The following is a 19,573-nucleotide window of genomic DNA, read 5'->3' on the forward strand; positions in this document are numbered from 1 at the left end:
CGTGCTGTTTTGCAAGGAGGATTTTAAAGCCCTAAGAACCAGAACTGCTGGATTTTGTAAAAAGAGAAACTGCTAAAAGAAGGAAAAATCTGATGGAAATAAGAAAAAAATTGGGAGCAGTTCCTGACAGGCATCATCAGATTGAAGATATCTGGAATCGTGTGAAACAGATCATTTATATTTTTACTTAAAATCAACACTTGATGCTTCAAAAATTATACAAAAATGCTTTTTCTTTTTAATCTCTCAAACTGATTAAAGCTCAATTAAAAACAGAAGCACATCCACACAGAAATAAATGTTTGTTGTTGATTTTTGTGTAACCCCTTTGTTTCCTCAGGCCATAGGACTCTGTACATTGGGGTCCATGTCCCCTTGGGCAGCACTCGGCATCGGAGCCATCGCAAGCACCGTCACCATAGCAACAAACACTGGAGGAGGAGCAGGGAGCGGAACTCCCCTCTGGTGGAGGGTCGAGAGTCTCCTCTATATGGTACTAGCTACATATATACAAGTCCAGACTGGAATTCGGTGATTTTTCTGTTTTCTTGTTTTTTAATCTTTTGGATTCTGTATTTGATATCATTTGTGGGATAAATAGTTCCTCCCTGGCAGTGTATACTGATCCGAGCAGTCTGGAAGCGTCAGCTGACTGTGTATATGCTGCAAAAATAAATCTTTTTCTATCAGCTTTTGTTCATCCCAAATCCTTGTACTCCCAGACACGCCCTCCCAGAGAGTGCAGTTCCTGCTGGGGGCGGAAGATGACGATGAGGAGCACATCCCTCACGACCTCTTCACAGAAATGGATGAGATCTGTGTGAAGAACGGGGAGGATTCGGAGTGGCGGGAAAGTGCCAGGTGGGAACGTCAGTCAGACATGGTGGTTTTCCATGTACACAAAGCCAGGATGTCTTTACAGACAGCTCAGACCGAACGCCACAAGCATGATCCCTTTTATCCTAATGAAAAATACATATTTGCCCAATATTTTACATTACGTAACTGCAATCCAGTAATTGTTTTGTGTCATGGAAGGAAATTGTAAAGCTGGATATGAGATGTTCTCTTGATATGGTTAACAAGGAATGTTTTATTTGGAGTGTTTTCAAGATGAAGCCATTAGAGCTCACTGTGGAGGCCTCAGAGTGAATCAAAGGGGAACAGATGGCGTGTTAGTTTGCCGTCTGCTCGCCTGTGTTGATGGAACTCAAACCTCTCCTACAGGTGGTTGAAGTTTGAGGAGGATGTGGAGGATGGAGGAGAGCGATGGAGTAAACCTTACGTAGCCACACTGTCTCTGCACAGCCTGTTTGAACTGCGCAGCTGCATCATCAACAGCACGGTGCTGCTGGACATGAGGGCCAATACTATTGAGGAGATTGCAGGTAAAGTGATTTTTGCTATTTTAGCTGCTCTCTTTGTGTTGTAGGATCCTCAAAATTGAGTTTATTCTCTCTACCTTAGATATGGTCCTGGATCACCAGGAGTTATACTCGCCACTCGGAGACGAGATCAGACTGAAAGTGCGTGAAACACTGCTAAAGAAGCACCATCACCAGAACCAGAAGAAGCTGGCTAACCGCCTGCCGATAGTACGTTCTATTGCAGACATGGGCCGACGAGCGTCAGACCTCAATCTGGACAAGAACGGTAAGAATGTTGGATCAGTAAGCAACCAGTGAAATACGGTAACTCAGAATCTTTGCAATTTCTAAAGACAAATTATGTAAAATAAAAGCAGATTAGGAAGAACTACATTTTTTTTATCCAAGTAAAACATTGTCAAAATACTTAATAATAAAGGCCGTGTCACAATGCCGCTATACCAGAGATCTGCAACCTTCAACATTTTGGTTGGCGCTTTCTCGCCAACCAAAACCCAGTAGGAGCTACAAAGTCTTCACTCAACTTTTAGAAAAATGAAATACAGATTTATATTTATGGTTTTGCTACTGCCACATGTATTCAAATAAACTATTTTTTACATGAATAAAATATAAAAATGAAGAGAAAATAGGTAAAAAAAAGAAACATTTTATTTTGACAGAGCTTTGCATGACTTTCTTTCAAAATAAAAGACATCCTACACCATAGGATCATGTCAATGCAACAAATGCAGTAGAAAGTGTAAAATTATCAATTATGTATAAAAATATAAACAGTTTATTTTAGTGTTTCTGGTGCATTTCAGCCACAAATTAATAAATATAACCAACAAAAACTAAATCATAGCTAATTAAGTGACACGTACCATATATTAAAACCACGAACCTTGAATTTGTTCAAAAATAGAAAATCTGCTTTATAATCTAGTGGATTATAACTTTAATTCGAATGGTACTTAGTAACAATAAATTGATTTTCTGTGATAAATGAAGCTCAAAATTAAGTCCAAATGTGTCAGTTTGATGAACTACAAAGAATTGCTGGAGAATTACTGATCCTCACCGAGTGATTCATACTGTCCGTCAACTGTTTGTCAGTGAGATGAATTAAGTTTAAGTTAATTTACTTTTTTTCAACTTTGCTACTTACTTACTTTTTCCTTTACCGTTAGTTTTTACCTTTTTAAAAAACATTTTATCTTAACCAAAGAGCCTTAACGGAGTGGTAAAAGAGGTACAGTCTTTGCTCTGATGGAGTGAACAGCTTTGATGATATCAGTCACAGAAAATAACATCTGAAGCTCAATAACAGACATGGAAAATCTACTCACTTACAAGAGACTGTATAAAACTTCTGGTCAATTTTTGCCTAAAAAAGTTTTCAGAGGATCAGGATTACACTGATGGTGACTAGGAAATGTGCCTACAAAAAAAAAAAAAAATCTTTGGGTTCTCCAAACCCTGAAGTCACTTCATGCCAATAATTATCTGTGACTCTGTGTGTCTGTTCCACCTTCTGTCACGGTGAGAAACTTTAGAAGTGTCAGGTAATATGAAGCAGATGTGGATATAATTAAATAAAGAGAAGCTGAAACACAGCAGCTTATATAGTATATATGAACAAACTGCTGTTATTTTCAGGAACTTTAATGCATTCTTTGAATAGATCTTTTCTCAGCTTCCTTTTTAGATGCAACAACTTTAATGTTTTAAAGAAATGCCTTGACTTTTTTGTTTTTTAAACAGTTTTGCATCATTTCTGATCAGTGCATGTGTATCTGTCTCTTCCATCTGATTATCCTTCCTGTATTAACAAAGGGATTCTAAAGTGGGATCTTTGAGATGTGAATACTTAACTGTTGAAGACAATGAAGACAAATAAAAACATTCGATAAGACTAAAAAGTAAACTTTTATAGATGTATGTCTGCACATTTGGTTGCCACATAATAAAAAGTAGTGTCTACATACAATTTTATCAGTTAAAAACTATGAAAATATGAGTAAAAAGAAGCATCAAAAACAGCATTTCTATGATTTGGAATGACAATATGATTCAAACGGACAAACTAAAAGACTTTGAATGAAGGAAAATATATTTTCTCAACACTGTTGCATTTTTGTTTCATCTCTGTGAGCGCATTAGCGCCGTAATGAGTGCTAATTTCTGACCACACAGTTTAACGGCTGCAGGAATTAGGCCAGACCTGTCAGCCAGCTTGGCAGTGATTACACTGATGAGCCTGATTTCTTTTTTTTCTTTTTTTTGAAACTGCAGTTTAGTCGATAATTTGTGAGGTTTTTACTTCAACAAGAGAAAAATATGCATAGATATGGCCAATAAATTAATCATTAATCTATTAACCTTTTGGTTTCTGTTTGATGGAAGTAACTAGATTTATTTCTAAGGGTATTTATTCACAAATGATGTGATTTATGGGTTTGGTAGATGTAAAAAAAAGCAAACTTTAACCTTTCTTGTTTTTCAGGTCAGATGATGGCCTCCCAATCCCAGTTAGCATGTCCAGACGGGAAAGCGGATGTCAGCAGAGAGAACAGCTCTGTGGACTTCAGCAAGGTATGAAATACATGTACATACTTGTAAATTTGTAAGGAAGATGCATAAGCGTCATATTTTATCTGCCAATTTCAAAGAGCTGGTGTTACTATTTTTTTAGTGCACTGGTTTTTTTCAGTGGACTGTGTTCTCCGTCCTGATTGGCTGTAAACCGTCAATCAATCTCATCCGTGTAAGGTTTCCTGTAAATTACAGAATGTAAAAGAGGATCTTTGATTTTATTCTATAATGCTGGATTTACTTTTCTATTTTTAAAACATATTTCTTGCGGTTATTGAGGGACATCTGTGGCATTTTATGAAGATCATCTCCTCACCATCTCAACTCTTAGGAGTTTTCCACAGATTTACAAAGTTTGGGAGACAATATGGCCGATCCAGAACCAACTGCAGCTTAGTCTCATGGATTTTGTGGTAAAAACCCTTAACCATTAGGGTGTCTGCCATAAAGCCCTCACATGTGGGGCATGGAGTCGTGTTCCTGTCAGTGTTTTGTGGTTGTAAAATAATAGGTTGCAGCATCACCTCACTACAGGAAGTTCCTGGTTCACAGCATGCTCTTTGTGTGTGGAGCTGACATGTTCTCCTCATGTTTTCTCCAGTGTTCTTAGTCCAAAAATATGGTTTAATTTGGGATTCTAAATGTGGTTGTGATGAACTGGTTAACTGTTCAGGGTTAAAATGTTATCCACCTGATAGTAGCTGGTTACAGGAAATGGGGATATCAGAAGATATAAGTTGCATTATTGTGAAGCAATAACAAACTTTACTCTTGTTATACAGCAATTGAATGAAATTTCTCAATCCAATAAAGCAAAAAAACTCAATTAAAATCGTAGCTCAGCTGCACATGATACACAAAGAATTCTTTCTGTATATTAATTAACCTTACAGTAATGTAAACTTAAGTTATGAGATATTTTCATGTCATTCTACTTTTTCAAAAAAACTTTAACGGAGTGAAACAAAGTTATAAGGCTATATTTGAATGTTATTTTCTTTATATTTGCACAGTAAACTTAAAACATGATTCTCCAAAGGCACTGGAGGTTTAATTGTGAACATGAATGTGCCATACATTTTACATCAATTTATGCTTCTTCTTGAGGATAATTCACTATAAAATGCAGAAGCAGTTTGATCCTCTGGTTTCAAATTAAAGCTCAATAATGATTACATGATATAAGTGTAATAAAATAAGAGGCTCATCCCACAAATGCATTCTCCTTACTCCTTTAAAATGGATAAACTAACAGATTTTCCAACAATAATGAAGCATTGATGCAACAAGGAAATTATTTGGCATAAACACATTTTCTCAGTTATTGTGTTACACATACACACATTTATATAAACATTTCAGCTGGATGTTGCAAATAATTTGTTAACAGCCCAGTTTGGGTTCAATTTACACTTCTTTTAATTCATACATTTCCTGTTTCCTGTCATCGTCTTCCTTTTTCCTTCCTTTACCTCTTCATCCATCATGCATGTCATACTAATTTACAAGTTTGTGCATTTATTTGTTTTCTACTAAAAGAAGTCAACTCAGTTAACAGATTAAAAACGTATTTGTCACGCTGTAAATTGCTGCAGTAATTGTCACCTTTTGTGAAAAAATGAGTTCCTGCTGACCAAAACAATGTCTAAAAAACAAGACAGCTTGAATATTTTCACTTTTTGTTGCACATTTCTAGTCATTAACTGTACTTTTCTGGGTCCATTTGACCGTTTTTTTGTTCAAGCATGAACAGGTGGTTCCGTAAATTGACCAAAATCCTCTTCTACGGCTAAAACGGAGTGAAAACTTGGATTTCTAAATAATAAGAGAGCAAACATTTCATAAATGCAGCAAAATAACTTCTTTCCTACATGTATAGATTGTTCTATAGAAACAATGACATCATATTCAACCACAATAGGTTATGTAAATGTCTGTTTGTGAAAGCAAACAGGTGGTCACTTTATACGGAACGGCGGTGATGGGGTGGATTAGGATTAAAAACATGTTGAGTAATAACTATTTTAGTACATACAGACCCCACATATACAATTAAACAGGAAACTGCTCTTTATGCAACATTTGTTTGCCCATTTTCTGAAATAACTTGAAGGCGCTCTACTTAAATTATGTTTTAAAGTAAAATAATGTGCATTTGCTTTAGTGCGGGGTCTGCTATGTGAAGCTCTAGTCACATGAGTCTCTTTTATCACTCCATTCTTGCTCTTTGGATTTAAAGAAAAATGCTGCTAACAATTGACATAAATAATATGTTTTAGTTAAATTGTTTTAGTTAATTAAGTTTTGTCATGTATGTTAAGACTTTTCAGGTAGCTGACCAAAATGAGTCACATATTTACGCACATAAAGCTCTTATCTTCTGTTGCATAACAATTTCTTATTGCTATTTAGAGGCATGCGTATATATATAGATAAAAAACACAGAGTTTTACCTCAATGTCATATTTTCATTTTATCATTTATATTGAAAAGTATAAGAAAAAAGGATAAAGGTACTAAAATAAACTAAACTTGATAGATGAAGCTAAACTGGGCATCCCTGCCTGGCTTAGACCCTCCTCAAAAAAAAAAAAAAAAAAAACAGATTCCAGGAAAAAATAATAGAAATAATAAAAATAATTATCTTATCTTACTCTACAACTACTGGTACATGTTTGAGTAGCATACAAGATGGCTTTCATCTTGATGAAGCTGGGACAACTTGGGGGACGAGCCAGAGGCGAGGTCCACTGCCAAGAACAGGAGCACAGACGAGCCTCCTGGAATCTCTCCCGCTTCCCCAGAGGGGTGTAGGGAAAGAGAGACAACACATGAATCACACCGCACCAAACAGAGACATGAAGAACTAAATGAAAAATAGATGATAAAGAATAGAGGGAATGAAAATAGAGGACAGAACCCCAGTGCACCATACTTTCCCCAGCTTCTAACTTCTAGCAGCCTACTATCAACTAATCGATACATATTGATATAGATATATATATATATATATATATATATATATATAGTGTTGTTTGTACAAGAGTGTAAAATGAGCCTGGAGGTCTAGAAACAAGTTTTTATGGCAACATTTGGATGTCAAATATGCTATTTGATTAAAAAAAAGTCTCAATTGTATTTATCATAATATGCATACAAAAACAATATTTTTTGAAAAAAAAAACATAATCTCAAAACAGGATTTATAATTTTGCACATTTTTATCACTCATAAAACAAGATCAGAAAGTGTTTTTTTGTATATCTTGGTTTTTTATGTTAAAAATCACGCTACGATTTTTAATATTGATAAGTGTGAAACATTTAGAAATGGAGTTATGTTTAGACTTAAAGCTAAACTCTTAACATCCGGGGATTATTATGAGGATAAACATAAAAAAAAAAATCCACTCCAGGAGTTATTTTTTCCCCCTATTATTTAAGTAATCCCCACACTCCCAGCGGCTTAAGCCATCTGAAACGGCGTATCAGACCTTTCACATTGTGTCCTCTTTCAGATAGACCTGCATTTCATGAAGAAGATCCCGCCGGGGGCCGAGGCGTGTAACGTGCTGGTGGGAGAGCTGGAGTTTCTGAACAAGCCGGTGGTGGCGTTTGTGCGCCTTTCCCCCGCCGTGCTGCTCAGCGGCCTGGCTGAAGTCCCAATAGCCACAAGGTGACCGACTGACTCTTCTGTACGGAAAGCTTCCACGCTGCTGGAAAACAGTCACTGGAAACGCTCTGACTTTGCTTTCAGGTTCCTCTTTATTCTGTTAGGGCCCTATGGTAGGGCGGCTCAGTATCACGAGATCGGGAGGTCTATTGCAACACTTATGACAGACGAGGTAAGCATGGAGGAAGGAACATCTGCACCGGGGTGCTGTCGGCCCTGAATGGTTTCAGAAAGAGTACAGATTGCTCAGAGTTTCAGCCAGATATCATTGTCAGATTTTCTTCTCTTTGAATAAATTCACAGACCGGCAGAACGGAGCAAATTCCCAAAGTGGTGGAACATTTCAAAGTGTGAAGCACAGCTCAGAGCTTTCGTAACTTGATTTTAGCGATTAGTCAGCCCTCATGTGCTCCTCTTTTGCCCACAGTTTATATTGTCATCCATCAGGACCGAAAAATTCCACCAGTTTTTAGGTTTATGTTTAAAGCAGTGGGAAATGTGGAGAAAACAGATTTTTACAAAAGAGTAAAATTCTCCAAAATGGCTTTTTTTAACCACATGTACATGTTGATAGTAGATTGGTATTTGAAGGTTTTATTCAAAAACCCACTCTGATGAAAAGTGTTTTTCTCATGATAAAGGACATATACAGTCGTGTGAAAAAAATAAGACACCCTCAATAAATAATCTGTCTTAAAAAAGCTTCATACATCAAAGTTAAATCTTATTTTAAAAAAGTTCTAAAAAAGAAAATGATTTGATAAACATCGAACTAAAACACGACTTATTCTATTCATAAAAAAAAAATTGAACAAAAATTCATATTTTAATGGAGGTTAATGTTTGGACCTTCTGCTTCTGATTTACTATTTTTGCTTCTTTGGCTAAAATTGAATCATTGAGACACTTTTGTGGAGTCTACCTGTCTCTTAAAGGTATCCTTAAGTGTCTAAACTTAAACATAAGCAGAACGTACCTTTCATAGAAAGTTTTAAATAGGCTTAAAAATGTTTATGTCAAGTTATATCACTTAGATCACTCAGTGATGTTCAAATTGATATTAAATGTGTCCAAATATGTGGAGAAACATACAGACTAATTTTTAACACACTGTAGTAAGAAAATGAAACTCAAAATTGCACTTTTGAGGGGTTTTTTATTTTATTAAAATCATTGTGAATCACAAAGAAGTCATTTAATAAATAAAATATCTGTGCTTCGAGCTTTCAGCAAAAGGGAAGGGAAGAGGGGGTGGGATTGCTCCACGCCAACAGTCCTGCCCACAGTTCAGAGACAAATTTCTAATGGACTACTGTCAGAAAATGTCACAGAAAACAATTTAATTTTGGCTAAAAAAAGCAAAATTCCAAACTAAAAAAAAGCTAGGAAGGCTTTAGAAAATAGATCTGAAGATGATCGATAATCTAAAAGAGCCATCAGATTGAAACCAAGTGCAGTAACTGACTGATCCACCGATCAGTCAATAATAGGTCAATAGTAGGGGGAATTGAGCTGTTAAAAACAAAAAAATAAAACACTAGATGGACAATTAAATTTGTCTGTTTTGACCTAAATGCAGCAGGATGTGAATATCCAAGTAATTTTGTATAAGTCAATCAAACAAATGAGTTGTTTTTCTTACATTTTTATATTTTATTTTTACCTGAAATGACAAAAAAAAAAGGAAAAAGAAAAGAACCAGGGCACATCCAACCTAGGCAGTCGCCTAAGTTGCATGTGCCCAGGGCCGGCCCTGACCACAACATTTTACTTTTTTGCTAGATGCATGTATTTTCTAAAGGTGCAACAACAATAACACATTCCCATGCATTGCCTTATGTAGTCATTCCTAATCCCAATGATGAGCAACAAAGGCAGAAAAGAGTTTCTTTTTGTCTGAAATCATCGTTTTTGCATCGATTCATGAGAAAAACAAGTCATTTCTCAGTAAATGTGTAGTAGATCTGTTTTTAATCCTAATGTTTCTGCACAGAAATTGCAATCTCAAAGCACATATAGTGAAACTGATTCCTTTTGTCTTCAGTTCAAACAAAACAATTTATTTCTGTTTGTCTACTCTTAAGACTGGTGAATGACACAGGTTGCATTCACAGCACAGTTTGTTCTCGTGTTTCTGAAGGTGTGAAAGCTCATCTGAACTCTGCTGCAGGACACGCTTGTTTTTGAGACAGAGTCTCAGTTTGCTTGATAGTAAATCCAGTCTTGTGGATGTAAATAAAGAGAAATTTCACAGGAAACTTGTTTTTTTTTTCCAAAGACGATGAATAAATAAGATGCTTTAAATGGAACTCAGTCACTCTCTTCTGATTGCAGGTTTTTCATGATGTTGCCTATAAGGCCAAAGACCGAAACGATCTGATCGCTGGGATTGATGAATTCCTGGATCAAGTGACCGTCCTGCCTCCGGGAGAGTGGGATCCAACCATACGCATAGAGCCGCCAAAAAACGTCCCTTCTCAGGTCGGCAGAGAGCTTTGTTTGATCTTTTTAGGTCTCAATGATGCCAGAAAGTAATTGTTTGTCAATTTGTGTGACAGGAAAAAAGGAAAAAAAGCAACATATTATCAAATGGATTAGTTGATGAAGAGGAGGAGGAAGAACACGGCCATGGAGGTCCAGAACTGCAGCGAACAGGAAGGTACAATTTTGGTTGATTATATTTCGAGTACTTTTTCTGTATTCTCCGGAAATGCATTAATAAACATTTATCCTTCTCAGTCTGCAGTGTCATTATGAAATATGTTGTGCTTTTCAATACAGCAGGTCTGCAGCGTAATTAAAGAGACAAAAATAAAACATACCCAGCTGATATTTGTGGTGCAGTAACAACTGCTGGGGATGACACTTTTAGAGAAGCTCGTCGACTGTGTCACGCCGGGAATGCTGGGATAAACTCGTGAAATCAAACGTAATGGTGTCAATCAAAATGCTGAATGTAATGCCGAACATCTACGAGGGAACTTTAGCGGTTTCCATAGAAACACGTTTTCTATTTGCAGCTAGAGTTTTTAGTAACAGAGTCCTTCCTCATGGAGTCAGGATCTGAATGTTAGGAAGCACGATTTTTTTTTTTTTTAAAGAAAAGAACATCAACTGACTTTTGGTGTTTTTAAGGTGGTTTGGGGGTCTTGTTCTTGACATCAAGCGGAAGGTCCCCCACTATCTGTCTGACTACACGGATGCTGCTAACCTGCAGTGCATCGCCTCGTTCCTGTTCCTCTACTGTGCCTGTATGTCCCCCGTTATCACTTTTGGGGGGCTGTTGGGCGAGGCTACTGAAGGAAGAATAGTAAGACTTGATTTTTAGTCAAACTTTTCTGCTCTCCTGACTGCACCAGCTTCTGTTTGCCTTGATTCCCTCCTCCGCTGTGTTCCAGAGTGCCATTGAGTCTCTGTTCGGAGCCTCTCTGACTGGAATAGCGTACTCCCTGTTTGCGGGGCAGCCCCTCACCATTCTGGGGAGCACGGGCCCCGTCCTGGTGTTTGAAAAGATTTTGTTCAAATTCTGCAAGTATGTGAAAAAAAGTGCATTTCAGTCAAACGTTTGGCATTACAAAGTGCTTCATGGAATGAATACGTTCCCCTCACAGGGAGTACGGGTTGTCCTACCTGTCGCTGAGAACCTGCATCGGCTTGTGGACGGCTTTCCTCTGCATTCTGCTGGTGGCCACGGATGCCAGTTCTCTCGTTTGCTACATCACCCGTTTCACCGAGGAAGCGTTTGCCTCGCTCATCTGCATCATTTTCATATACGAGGCGTTGGAGAAGCTCATCCACCTGGGCGAACATTTCCCTTTTAACAAGAACAACAACCTGAACAAGCTCACCACGTACTCGTATGTAGACATCAAGTGTGATTTGTTAATACAACTACTCCTGGGGGCCCCATCCTATTGTTCGCCCGGGGCCCCCAAACTGATATGTCCGCCACTGTATGAAATGATGGAAGAATGTTTTTTGAGGACGCTCAATAAGCATTTTATCACTAATATAAATAATCTGATGACTGAGTTATGACAACTACATAAAAACATATAGAAGAAGAAATAGCAGAATAGAATAATTTTAAAAAATGGCTTCTTCCTACCCCTTTACAAGCAACTACTGAAACTCTACTTAACTTTAATTAATAATTAATAATAAATATATTTAATTAATCTAATGTGACTTGCAGTATGTGGGAGAAATCTGTTTACTGTACATATTTCTGCAAAAAAAGTATATTTACGAAGATTTATGAATAATCTTCAACTGTTTATGTTAATTCATTCCTTTATTTTCTAATTTTCTAATTAATCTGAAATGGGTTTCAATCAATCCAATCAAAAGTTTAATTAAGTAAGTGAACAATCAGATATTCTTAATGAATCTGGATGTCCGTGTCCTGCAGGTGTACTTGCATCGAGCCTTCAGATCCCACCAACGAGACCCTGAAGTTTTGGGAGATTAACAACGTCACCGCTTCAGAAATCTACTGGGAAGCCATGGAGGTGAAGGTACGAGCCTTTCTTCCACAAAGATTAAAAAAAGAGGAAAGAATCATATTGCATGTCTTTAAGTGGCCTGCTTTTCCAGATGGAGGATACTGAGTAGATGAGATTAAGGCCATGTGGGCTGGATTATATTGGATTATTTTAGATCTATTAATGATGTAACATTAGGAAAATGTAGTGTTTATTACAAATAAAGCTTTTTTGTTTTTTTTTCAGGACTGTATTGAAAAGCAGGGCGAGTTTGTGGGCAGTGCCTGCGGCCCGCATGGACCCTACGTTCCCGACGTTCTCTTCTGGTGTGTCATCCTCTTCTTTTCCACCGTCTTCATGTCTGCCTTCCTCAAAGAGTTCAAGTTCAGCAATTACTTTCCCACAAAGGTATAAAACTCAGCTATACCCTCTTATTTTATAGGGACCAGATATTGAAAAAATAAAAAAAATGTTTTGTTATAGCTCAAACTGGATAATAGCGTTTTGTTTTAGGCAAAAACTAAATAAAGTTTTTTTTTAGCTAAAAAAAAAAAAAAAATCTAAATTTTATATCATGGAACATCAGCACCCTCTAGTGGCCATACATGAAAATTGCATGACAAAAAAATTAACGTTTTTATTTCACATTTATGTAATTAATGTAATTTCAGGGCTTTTTTTTAATATTTTTAGGTGCGATCCATCATCAGCGACTTTGCCGTTTTCTTCACCATTCTCACCATGGTTCTAGTAGACTACGCTCTGGGCGTTCCCTCTCCAAAACTGAAGGTTCCCAGTGTTTTTAAGGTGAGCTCTGGCACTAAATAAAAATACTTCAACAAACTTGTTTTAAATTTTTTTTTAAATTTCTTATGTCTCATTAGCCGACCAGAGATGATCGAGGTTGGTTCATTAACCCTTTGGGGCCCAATCCCTGGTGGACGGTAATCATAACTGTGGTTCCCGCCCTGCTCTGTACCATTCTCATCTTCATGGACCAGCAGATCACAGCTGTGATCATCAACAGGAAGGAGAACAAACTCAAGGTACTTTCTGCAGCCTCCGTTTCCTGTTTTGGTGCAGCTGTGTTCACCTGGACTTTCCCCATCCTCCAGAAAGGCTGCGGATACCACCTGGACCTGTTCATGGTCGGGGTGATGCTGGGCGTGTGCTCTCTGATGGGCCTGCCGTGGTTTGTGGCGGCCACCGTCCTCTCCATCACACACGTGAACAGCCTGAAGCTGGAGTCCGAGTGCTCGGCTCCCGGCGAGCAGCCAAAATTCCTGGGAATTAGAGAACAGCGCTTCACGGGGCTCATGATCTTCACCCTCATGGGCTGCTCCGTCTTCATGACGTCGGTGCTAAAGGTGCAGTTTTGCCTTTTCCTCAACCTCCCGTCTGTAAATCCATCTGACTCGGTCTTCACTGCTCCTCAGTTCATCCCCATGCCGGTGTTGTATGGGGTGTTCCTGTATATGGGAGCTTCTTCTCTCAGAGGCATTCAGGTAAACCATTTTTGAGTTTTTACGCACACTTACGTCAACATTTTTGTTCAATTTCGGCCTTAAAAATAAAAAAAATGAAGCAATTTTGTGTATGGATAAACATAAAATAACAACATTATTATTTGAGTCATATTGTTGTTAATTTAATTAAAAACTGGCTGAGTTTTAATGGGACTTTGTCATTAATTAAAGCTCTTTCTTTCCTTCTTGTGATCTTAAATATATCTATGTAGGGCATTAAAATTGTTCAAACAAACAAAACAAACATGGTAACTAAAATAGCAATCTTAATAATAAATTAATAAATATATTAAAACACAATACACATACACATCCCACAAATATAATCAAATTAATTATTAGTCAAAATTTATAAAATCAAGTTAAATCATGTGAAAACTGCATAAAAGCCATACTAAAAATATAAGTTTTAAGTTTTTTCATTAAAATCTCTGGAGAGAATAAAACCCTAAAATGTAAATCTTGTTTTCCAGGATTGTGCTTTACATCGTAGTGGTTTATCTGCACTCTCTACCCATGAGCATCATTATGATTTGTTAAAATTTGTATTTTTTTTCATTTAAAAAAACAAAATCAAGTCTGAGACTCAAAATGTGAACAAGATTTTTTTTCATTTGGAGAGAGAAATCAGCATGCTTCAAATTACTGGGAAATAACTGATGTGCTCACAGGTTTCTTGATGTGAACAATATCTTACTTTGAAACAAACAAAAATAATCTACATTTTTGTCCTGAACTATGCATTTCTACTTATTCAGTCAGACACTGAGGCTTTCAGGGGATAAAACTACACTATTTTATCAAAGAAAAATAAACTTCCACTGAACTCAAACCTGAGGGATTTAGCTCTCACATGAGCTGTTCCGTGTTCTTTTATTGTAGACAAAAAAAAATCCTTTGTCCACAGACCTCATCTATGATTGTTATAATCAGAACAGATGATCAAGAGAAAATTTCTGCCAGAAAATGAAAAGCTTTTCATAACTAAATCTTACTAAAAAAGTGGCTGCAAATTTAGGAGTGAGGAGGAGTTTTTCGGTTTAGTTTTTACATCTTATTTTTTGTCTCCTGCAGTTCTTCGATCGTCTCACCTTGTTTGGCATGCCGCCCAAGCATCAGCCAGACTTCATCTACTTACGGCACGTCCCCCTGAGGAAGGTGCACCTCTTCACCATCATCCAGCTCAGCTGTCTGGCTCTGCTGTGGATCATCAAAACCTCCAGGGCAGCCATCGTGTTTCCCATGATGGTTAGTTGACAGCAGGCTGCTAAAGCCTGCAGATGTCTGGCAGCCAAGAGTTACTCACATGCAAGGGTTACAAAATGAAGGAGGGAAAAAAATGGTTGGAGAGAGTGGGATACACATTATGTGCAGAAAGGATTCATTTTGTTATTTTTATTTTTTTTAGATTTCTGAACTGATAATTAGAGAGAAAGTCTGTCACTTTCCAGGTCAAAAAGAGAAGATGCTGCACAGAAGGCAACAGAAGGGTACCACCCACATCACCATGTTATCCAGATAAAGCTTGAAACCAGAACTAATATTTCATATGTAAATTGTTAACCTTCTAAATATTTAAGCTCCACATCAATAAAAATCCTAAAATCTAAGAAAGAATTAAATCCAGACAGTCAACTGTACTAGAAAAACAAAAAAACTAAACAAAAAAAGCATGGATGTGTGTGACGCATTTTATTTGGCTGTTAAAGCATCAACCAGGACATTTCAATCAGTGAACAGATTGCACCTGATTCTCATGCCTGCCAACAATGGTAACAAAAAAAAAGACTAGAACTTCAAGACTTGATTTGGTTCTGGTGCAGAGCCACGAAACAAATCTATAAATGACTTGACACTCTCACTGAAGAGTTAGAAGAAACTATAAATTTCAGGGAATGTAAACAGTAGATGGCCAATATGAGTGACAGTTCACATTGTGGCCACAAGAGGGCGCCAAAGAAGAAAGAACATTAAGTAAAGGGGCCTATATCCTGCAAAATCTTTTTTTTAAGCTTTTAAGTGTAAATAGTGAGGATTTATCATGAAAATGCAACCACAAATTGGTATTTTGATCCATTCAAGTATCTCTGAGAACATTCTCACATTCATACGTATAAATGTGGGGGAACAGCTCCGCTACCAGCCCCGCCTCCAGGTTAACTCATTCAACCACTTTCGCTGCTGAGCTAGTGGTGATTGACAAAATGCTTCATTTTAGCATTGGCTCTAAGAGTCAATGGTTTTAATGTCAACCTCCTAGAGGCTAGGTCAGCTCTAGGTTGGCGTCATCAAATGGGCGGACCCACAAGGAGCGAAAGGTCGTCAAGGCTTCCTACTTCTGGGTAGGAAAATTAGATTGTGAAAATAACTCATATTTCATTTTAAAAAATCGTTCTTTAGTGTCCCAAAAGGTAAATTTTATTATCATATGATCTAGTTTACTCTGACAGGCTTTGAAATAACATAATATAAACCCTTTAAAAGTGAAAATAAAATAAAAAAGCTGACAGGCTGAAACAGATCTGGCTCCCTCCTGTATGTAAAACTAAGGAATCTGAAAGTTTTATAAGGATTCTCACGGAGATCGTTTGCATCAGAAATATCCCTTTTCCACTGTGAATCCAGCGCTGTCCACTCATGTTGGTGTCACAACCTCTACATCGGGTTCTGCTACTAAAACAGCAAAGATCCACACAGGAACAGCTCACTGCTCACAGTCTGATGGAGCATGCAGCTCATAATAAGACTGACAGCTGTAGTGATTGCTATAGACACAAGTATATGTATGTATACACTCTGACAAACATGTGAAACCTGAAGTATATCACTTTTTTCAGCGATCACAAATCCCCTCTGGTGGAAATGTGTCAGCGCTTCACTAAATACAATCGAGCACTGAGATGGTTGACCATTCAGAATTTCATAAAGAAAGAAAGCTGATTTCAGGGTATTGTTTTTATCGCAAGAATGGGACTTATTTTAAGTTTTCTTTTGATGTTTCAGTCATTAAACATGTTCATCTCATGCTATGTTCTCACCGGGCTCAGAAACACCTTTAAGTAACTATTTCCAATGAAAACTTGAGTGAATGTGCATTTTGGGCTTCCGTATTAAAATTTGTGCGTTCTTTTTTAGTTTTTGTAAGTAATAAATGTATTATTTTTAATTTATTTAAATTGTATTTACTTTTATTTTTATTTATTTTGCTAATATTGATTTACCTATTTATCAATCTTTTCATTTTTACTCCTCATTTATTTATTTTACTATTTAGACTTTTCTTACCATGTTTATTTTCATTCATCAGTTTTGTTCTTTTTACTTCTTTGTTGATTTTTTTGGTTTTTTATTATTTTATCTCTTTTTTTTCTATTCATTCATTTCATTTCTTTCATTTACTTATTAATTTTATTTTTTGCCATTTATTTTATTTTTATTTTACTTATTAGGTTTTTCTATGACATCTTTAATTATTATTTTTTTTTACTTGCTTTATGTTAAAAAAAAAAAACCTTGTGTTTGTGTTGCTACACATTTTGTTGAGTCCGCTTTCAGGCTCTAAGCAGGTGAAAGTTGAACCAGTTGAACTTTGACTAAAAAGGAGCTCAGATTTGGTCTTGACCAGCGCATAGCGTTCTTTTCTATTCACTGAAGTGCCATCCGTTTGATCACTGTCCATGGAGGAGGAGTTAATTGTGAAAAAGCTATTTTTATGCATTATTTCTTAACAACTATTGCAACAATTGAAGATGTTAAACGAGGTAGGATTTAAGATGCTTTACTCATCTAGTAGAGAAATGACCTTTAGAGACTAGTGACAGATCCCAGATATGTGTTCCAAATCCCTTTTTGTTTGTCAAAAACATGAAATGGATCCAAATTTAATTTTTGTACATGCGTGGAGCTCGCACACGTTTACTATTGTGAAACATTTGTTTGTTTTCCGACTGTAAACTGTGCAGGTGTTGGCTCTGGTGTTCATCAGGAAGTTGATGGACTGCATCTTCACCAAGCGGGAGCTGAGCTGGCTGGACGATCTCATGCCAGAAAGCAAAAAGAAGAAGCTGGAAGACGCTGAAGAGGTAATACTTCTCCTAAAGGCCGATGATGTCATTCTTTAAGCAGTCTGAAGAATGTGTTTTTTAACATTTATGCATAAACTCAGAATGTTCTGTCTTTATTCATCCAACAGGAGGAAGAGCAGAGTATATTAGCAGAGGAAGAAGGGGCCGTGCAAGTGCCATTAGGTGGATACAAGTGAGTTCTACAGTTTTACGTAAAAGCCAAAGACAAGTCAGACCCGACAGGAAGTAACAATAAATTATTAGACGATTAGTCTAATGCTGAATGTTTTTTTGACAATTTCCTCAAAAGATTTTTAGTTAGACTGATTTTAATTGAAAAAAAACTTAATTCATAATAGATTGCAGCTGTCCTGGACTGCAAAATTTTCTCCCCGTCACCTTGTCCAAAACAATACAATTTATACACGCCTAACAGGTGCAAATAAATTTTTGACATAATGAAAAAATAAAAATAAAAAAATTAAATCAGAGGGAGAAACTATATAGTAAAAACATTTTTGTCTGAGCGGTCTTCACAACATTTCACACACGCTCGAGTCTACAAGTTTCGATAACCTTTGACCCTGGAAAAAGGCAGCCATTTTGAATTTATTAAAAAAAATAAAATAAAAAAAATAAAAAATCACTTGCCACTTTCTACAAGGATTTCCATCCATCACCTCCTGCCTCCTCGAGCATCAGTTGTTAAGAAAAAAAAAATGTTTCGTTCAAGTTTATAGATGTTTTAATATTAGTTAGCATGTTCAGCTCACTAAAGTGGCGTCCTCCTTATGCTCGTACAATTTTTATGGGAATGCTGTAAAAAAGGCATCACATGAAATCCTGGCTCAAGCTGAACTAAACGATATGACATACAGCATGATCATACTAGGAATGTGGGCGTGGTTAACCAAAAACCTCTGTTGCTAAGAAAAAAAAACAAAATTTACCTTTACAGAATCCTCTAAAAATTATGTACACATATTCATCACCCCCAGGGCACCAAAAAATGAAATGGTTGCTATGGAGATAAAACCAATAGAAAAGCCTCCATTTTGAAAAACACAATGATGATCTGGAGTTGTCAAACTTTGAACTTTTCTGTCTTTTATAGAGGAATTCCTGTCATCAACATCACAGATGAGATGTCAAAGGGTTCTTTTGGAAACACTTGGGATGCCAACGGCTGAGAAACATTTTCAGATTTTATTTTTTTTGTTTGCAAGCTTACTTGGATTGCATTCAACCAGAGTCACAACCTTTGTCTGTGTCTTGAGTCACTCTTAAAAAGTTGTCAAAGTCACTTGAACTTAACTTTTAAAAGATTTTAACTTTTTTTGTGTGTTGTTCTAAGCAAATGTGTTTCAAAACTTTGCCCTCAGGGGTCGTTTTTGTTTTTTCATGTAGTAATCACAGAAAAATGTGTAATACTGCCCTCTGCTGGTTGTTTGACAAATTTCAGCTCAGTTTTTTTCAAACACAAACTGGAAATAAACACAACTTTTTTTTTTACAAGTATAACCAAACAACGTGTTTGAAAAGGAGTGGGTAGAAGAAAAGTCTTCCGTGGTCCCACCCCTTTCTACAAAACCTTATGTTACATGTTTCTAAATACTTTTTTAGAGCACAGAGTTTCTGATTCGTCTCTTAGAGAATTAGAATTGGACTTAAGTATCACCAGCAGAAAATTATGAAAAACCAGTGATCCCCAAGATTATTCATTTTTATAGAGAGATGTCACTTTGCTCTTATTCTTCTACAATTTTGTTATTTAAAACATTTTTTTTTAATTTTGCTGCTTTGAGGTCAAGAATACATGTTCAATTGTTTGCAATTTTTCCAAACTGAAACGTTTATCCCAT

General features: G+C 36.7%; 1 protein-coding gene across 3 annotated transcripts in view; it reads left to right on the forward strand.

The window, feature by feature from the left end:
- Window positions 1–19,573, forward strand: part of slc4a10b (solute carrier family 4 member 10b) — a gene marked incomplete at its 3' end in the record, with an annotated part of 26,517 nt that extends 6,944 nt beyond the window's left edge. For all 3 annotated transcript variants that reach the window (XM_024286670.2, XM_024286672.2, XM_024286669.2), the window contains 22 exon segments: window positions 341–493; window positions 723–861; window positions 1,228–1,388; window positions 1,468–1,653; window positions 3,877–3,965; window positions 7,483–7,640; window positions 7,722–7,809; window positions 9,972–10,118; window positions 10,196–10,296; window positions 10,773–10,947; window positions 11,036–11,169; window positions 11,249–11,494; window positions 12,049–12,154; window positions 12,368–12,529; window positions 12,815–12,928; window positions 13,006–13,167; window positions 13,237–13,488; window positions 13,558–13,626; window positions 14,722–14,895; window positions 17,610–17,729; window positions 17,840–17,904; window positions 18,826–19,573. In XM_024286670.2, the coding sequence (XP_024142438.1) occupies window positions 341–493; window positions 723–861; window positions 1,228–1,388; window positions 1,468–1,653; window positions 3,877–3,965; window positions 7,483–7,640; window positions 7,722–7,809; window positions 9,972–10,118; window positions 10,196–10,296; window positions 10,773–10,947; window positions 11,036–11,169; window positions 11,249–11,494; window positions 12,049–12,154; window positions 12,368–12,529; window positions 12,815–12,928; window positions 13,006–13,167; window positions 13,237–13,488; window positions 13,558–13,626; window positions 14,722–14,895; window positions 17,610–17,729; window positions 17,840–17,904; window positions 18,826–18,901 (3,077 nt within the window).

This window comes from Oryzias melastigma, linkage group LG21, assembly GCF_002922805.2.
Source record: "Oryzias melastigma strain HK-1 linkage group LG21, ASM292280v2, whole genome shotgun sequence".
NCBI classification, from domain to species: Eukaryota; Metazoa; Chordata; class Actinopteri; order Beloniformes; family Adrianichthyidae; genus Oryzias; species Oryzias melastigma.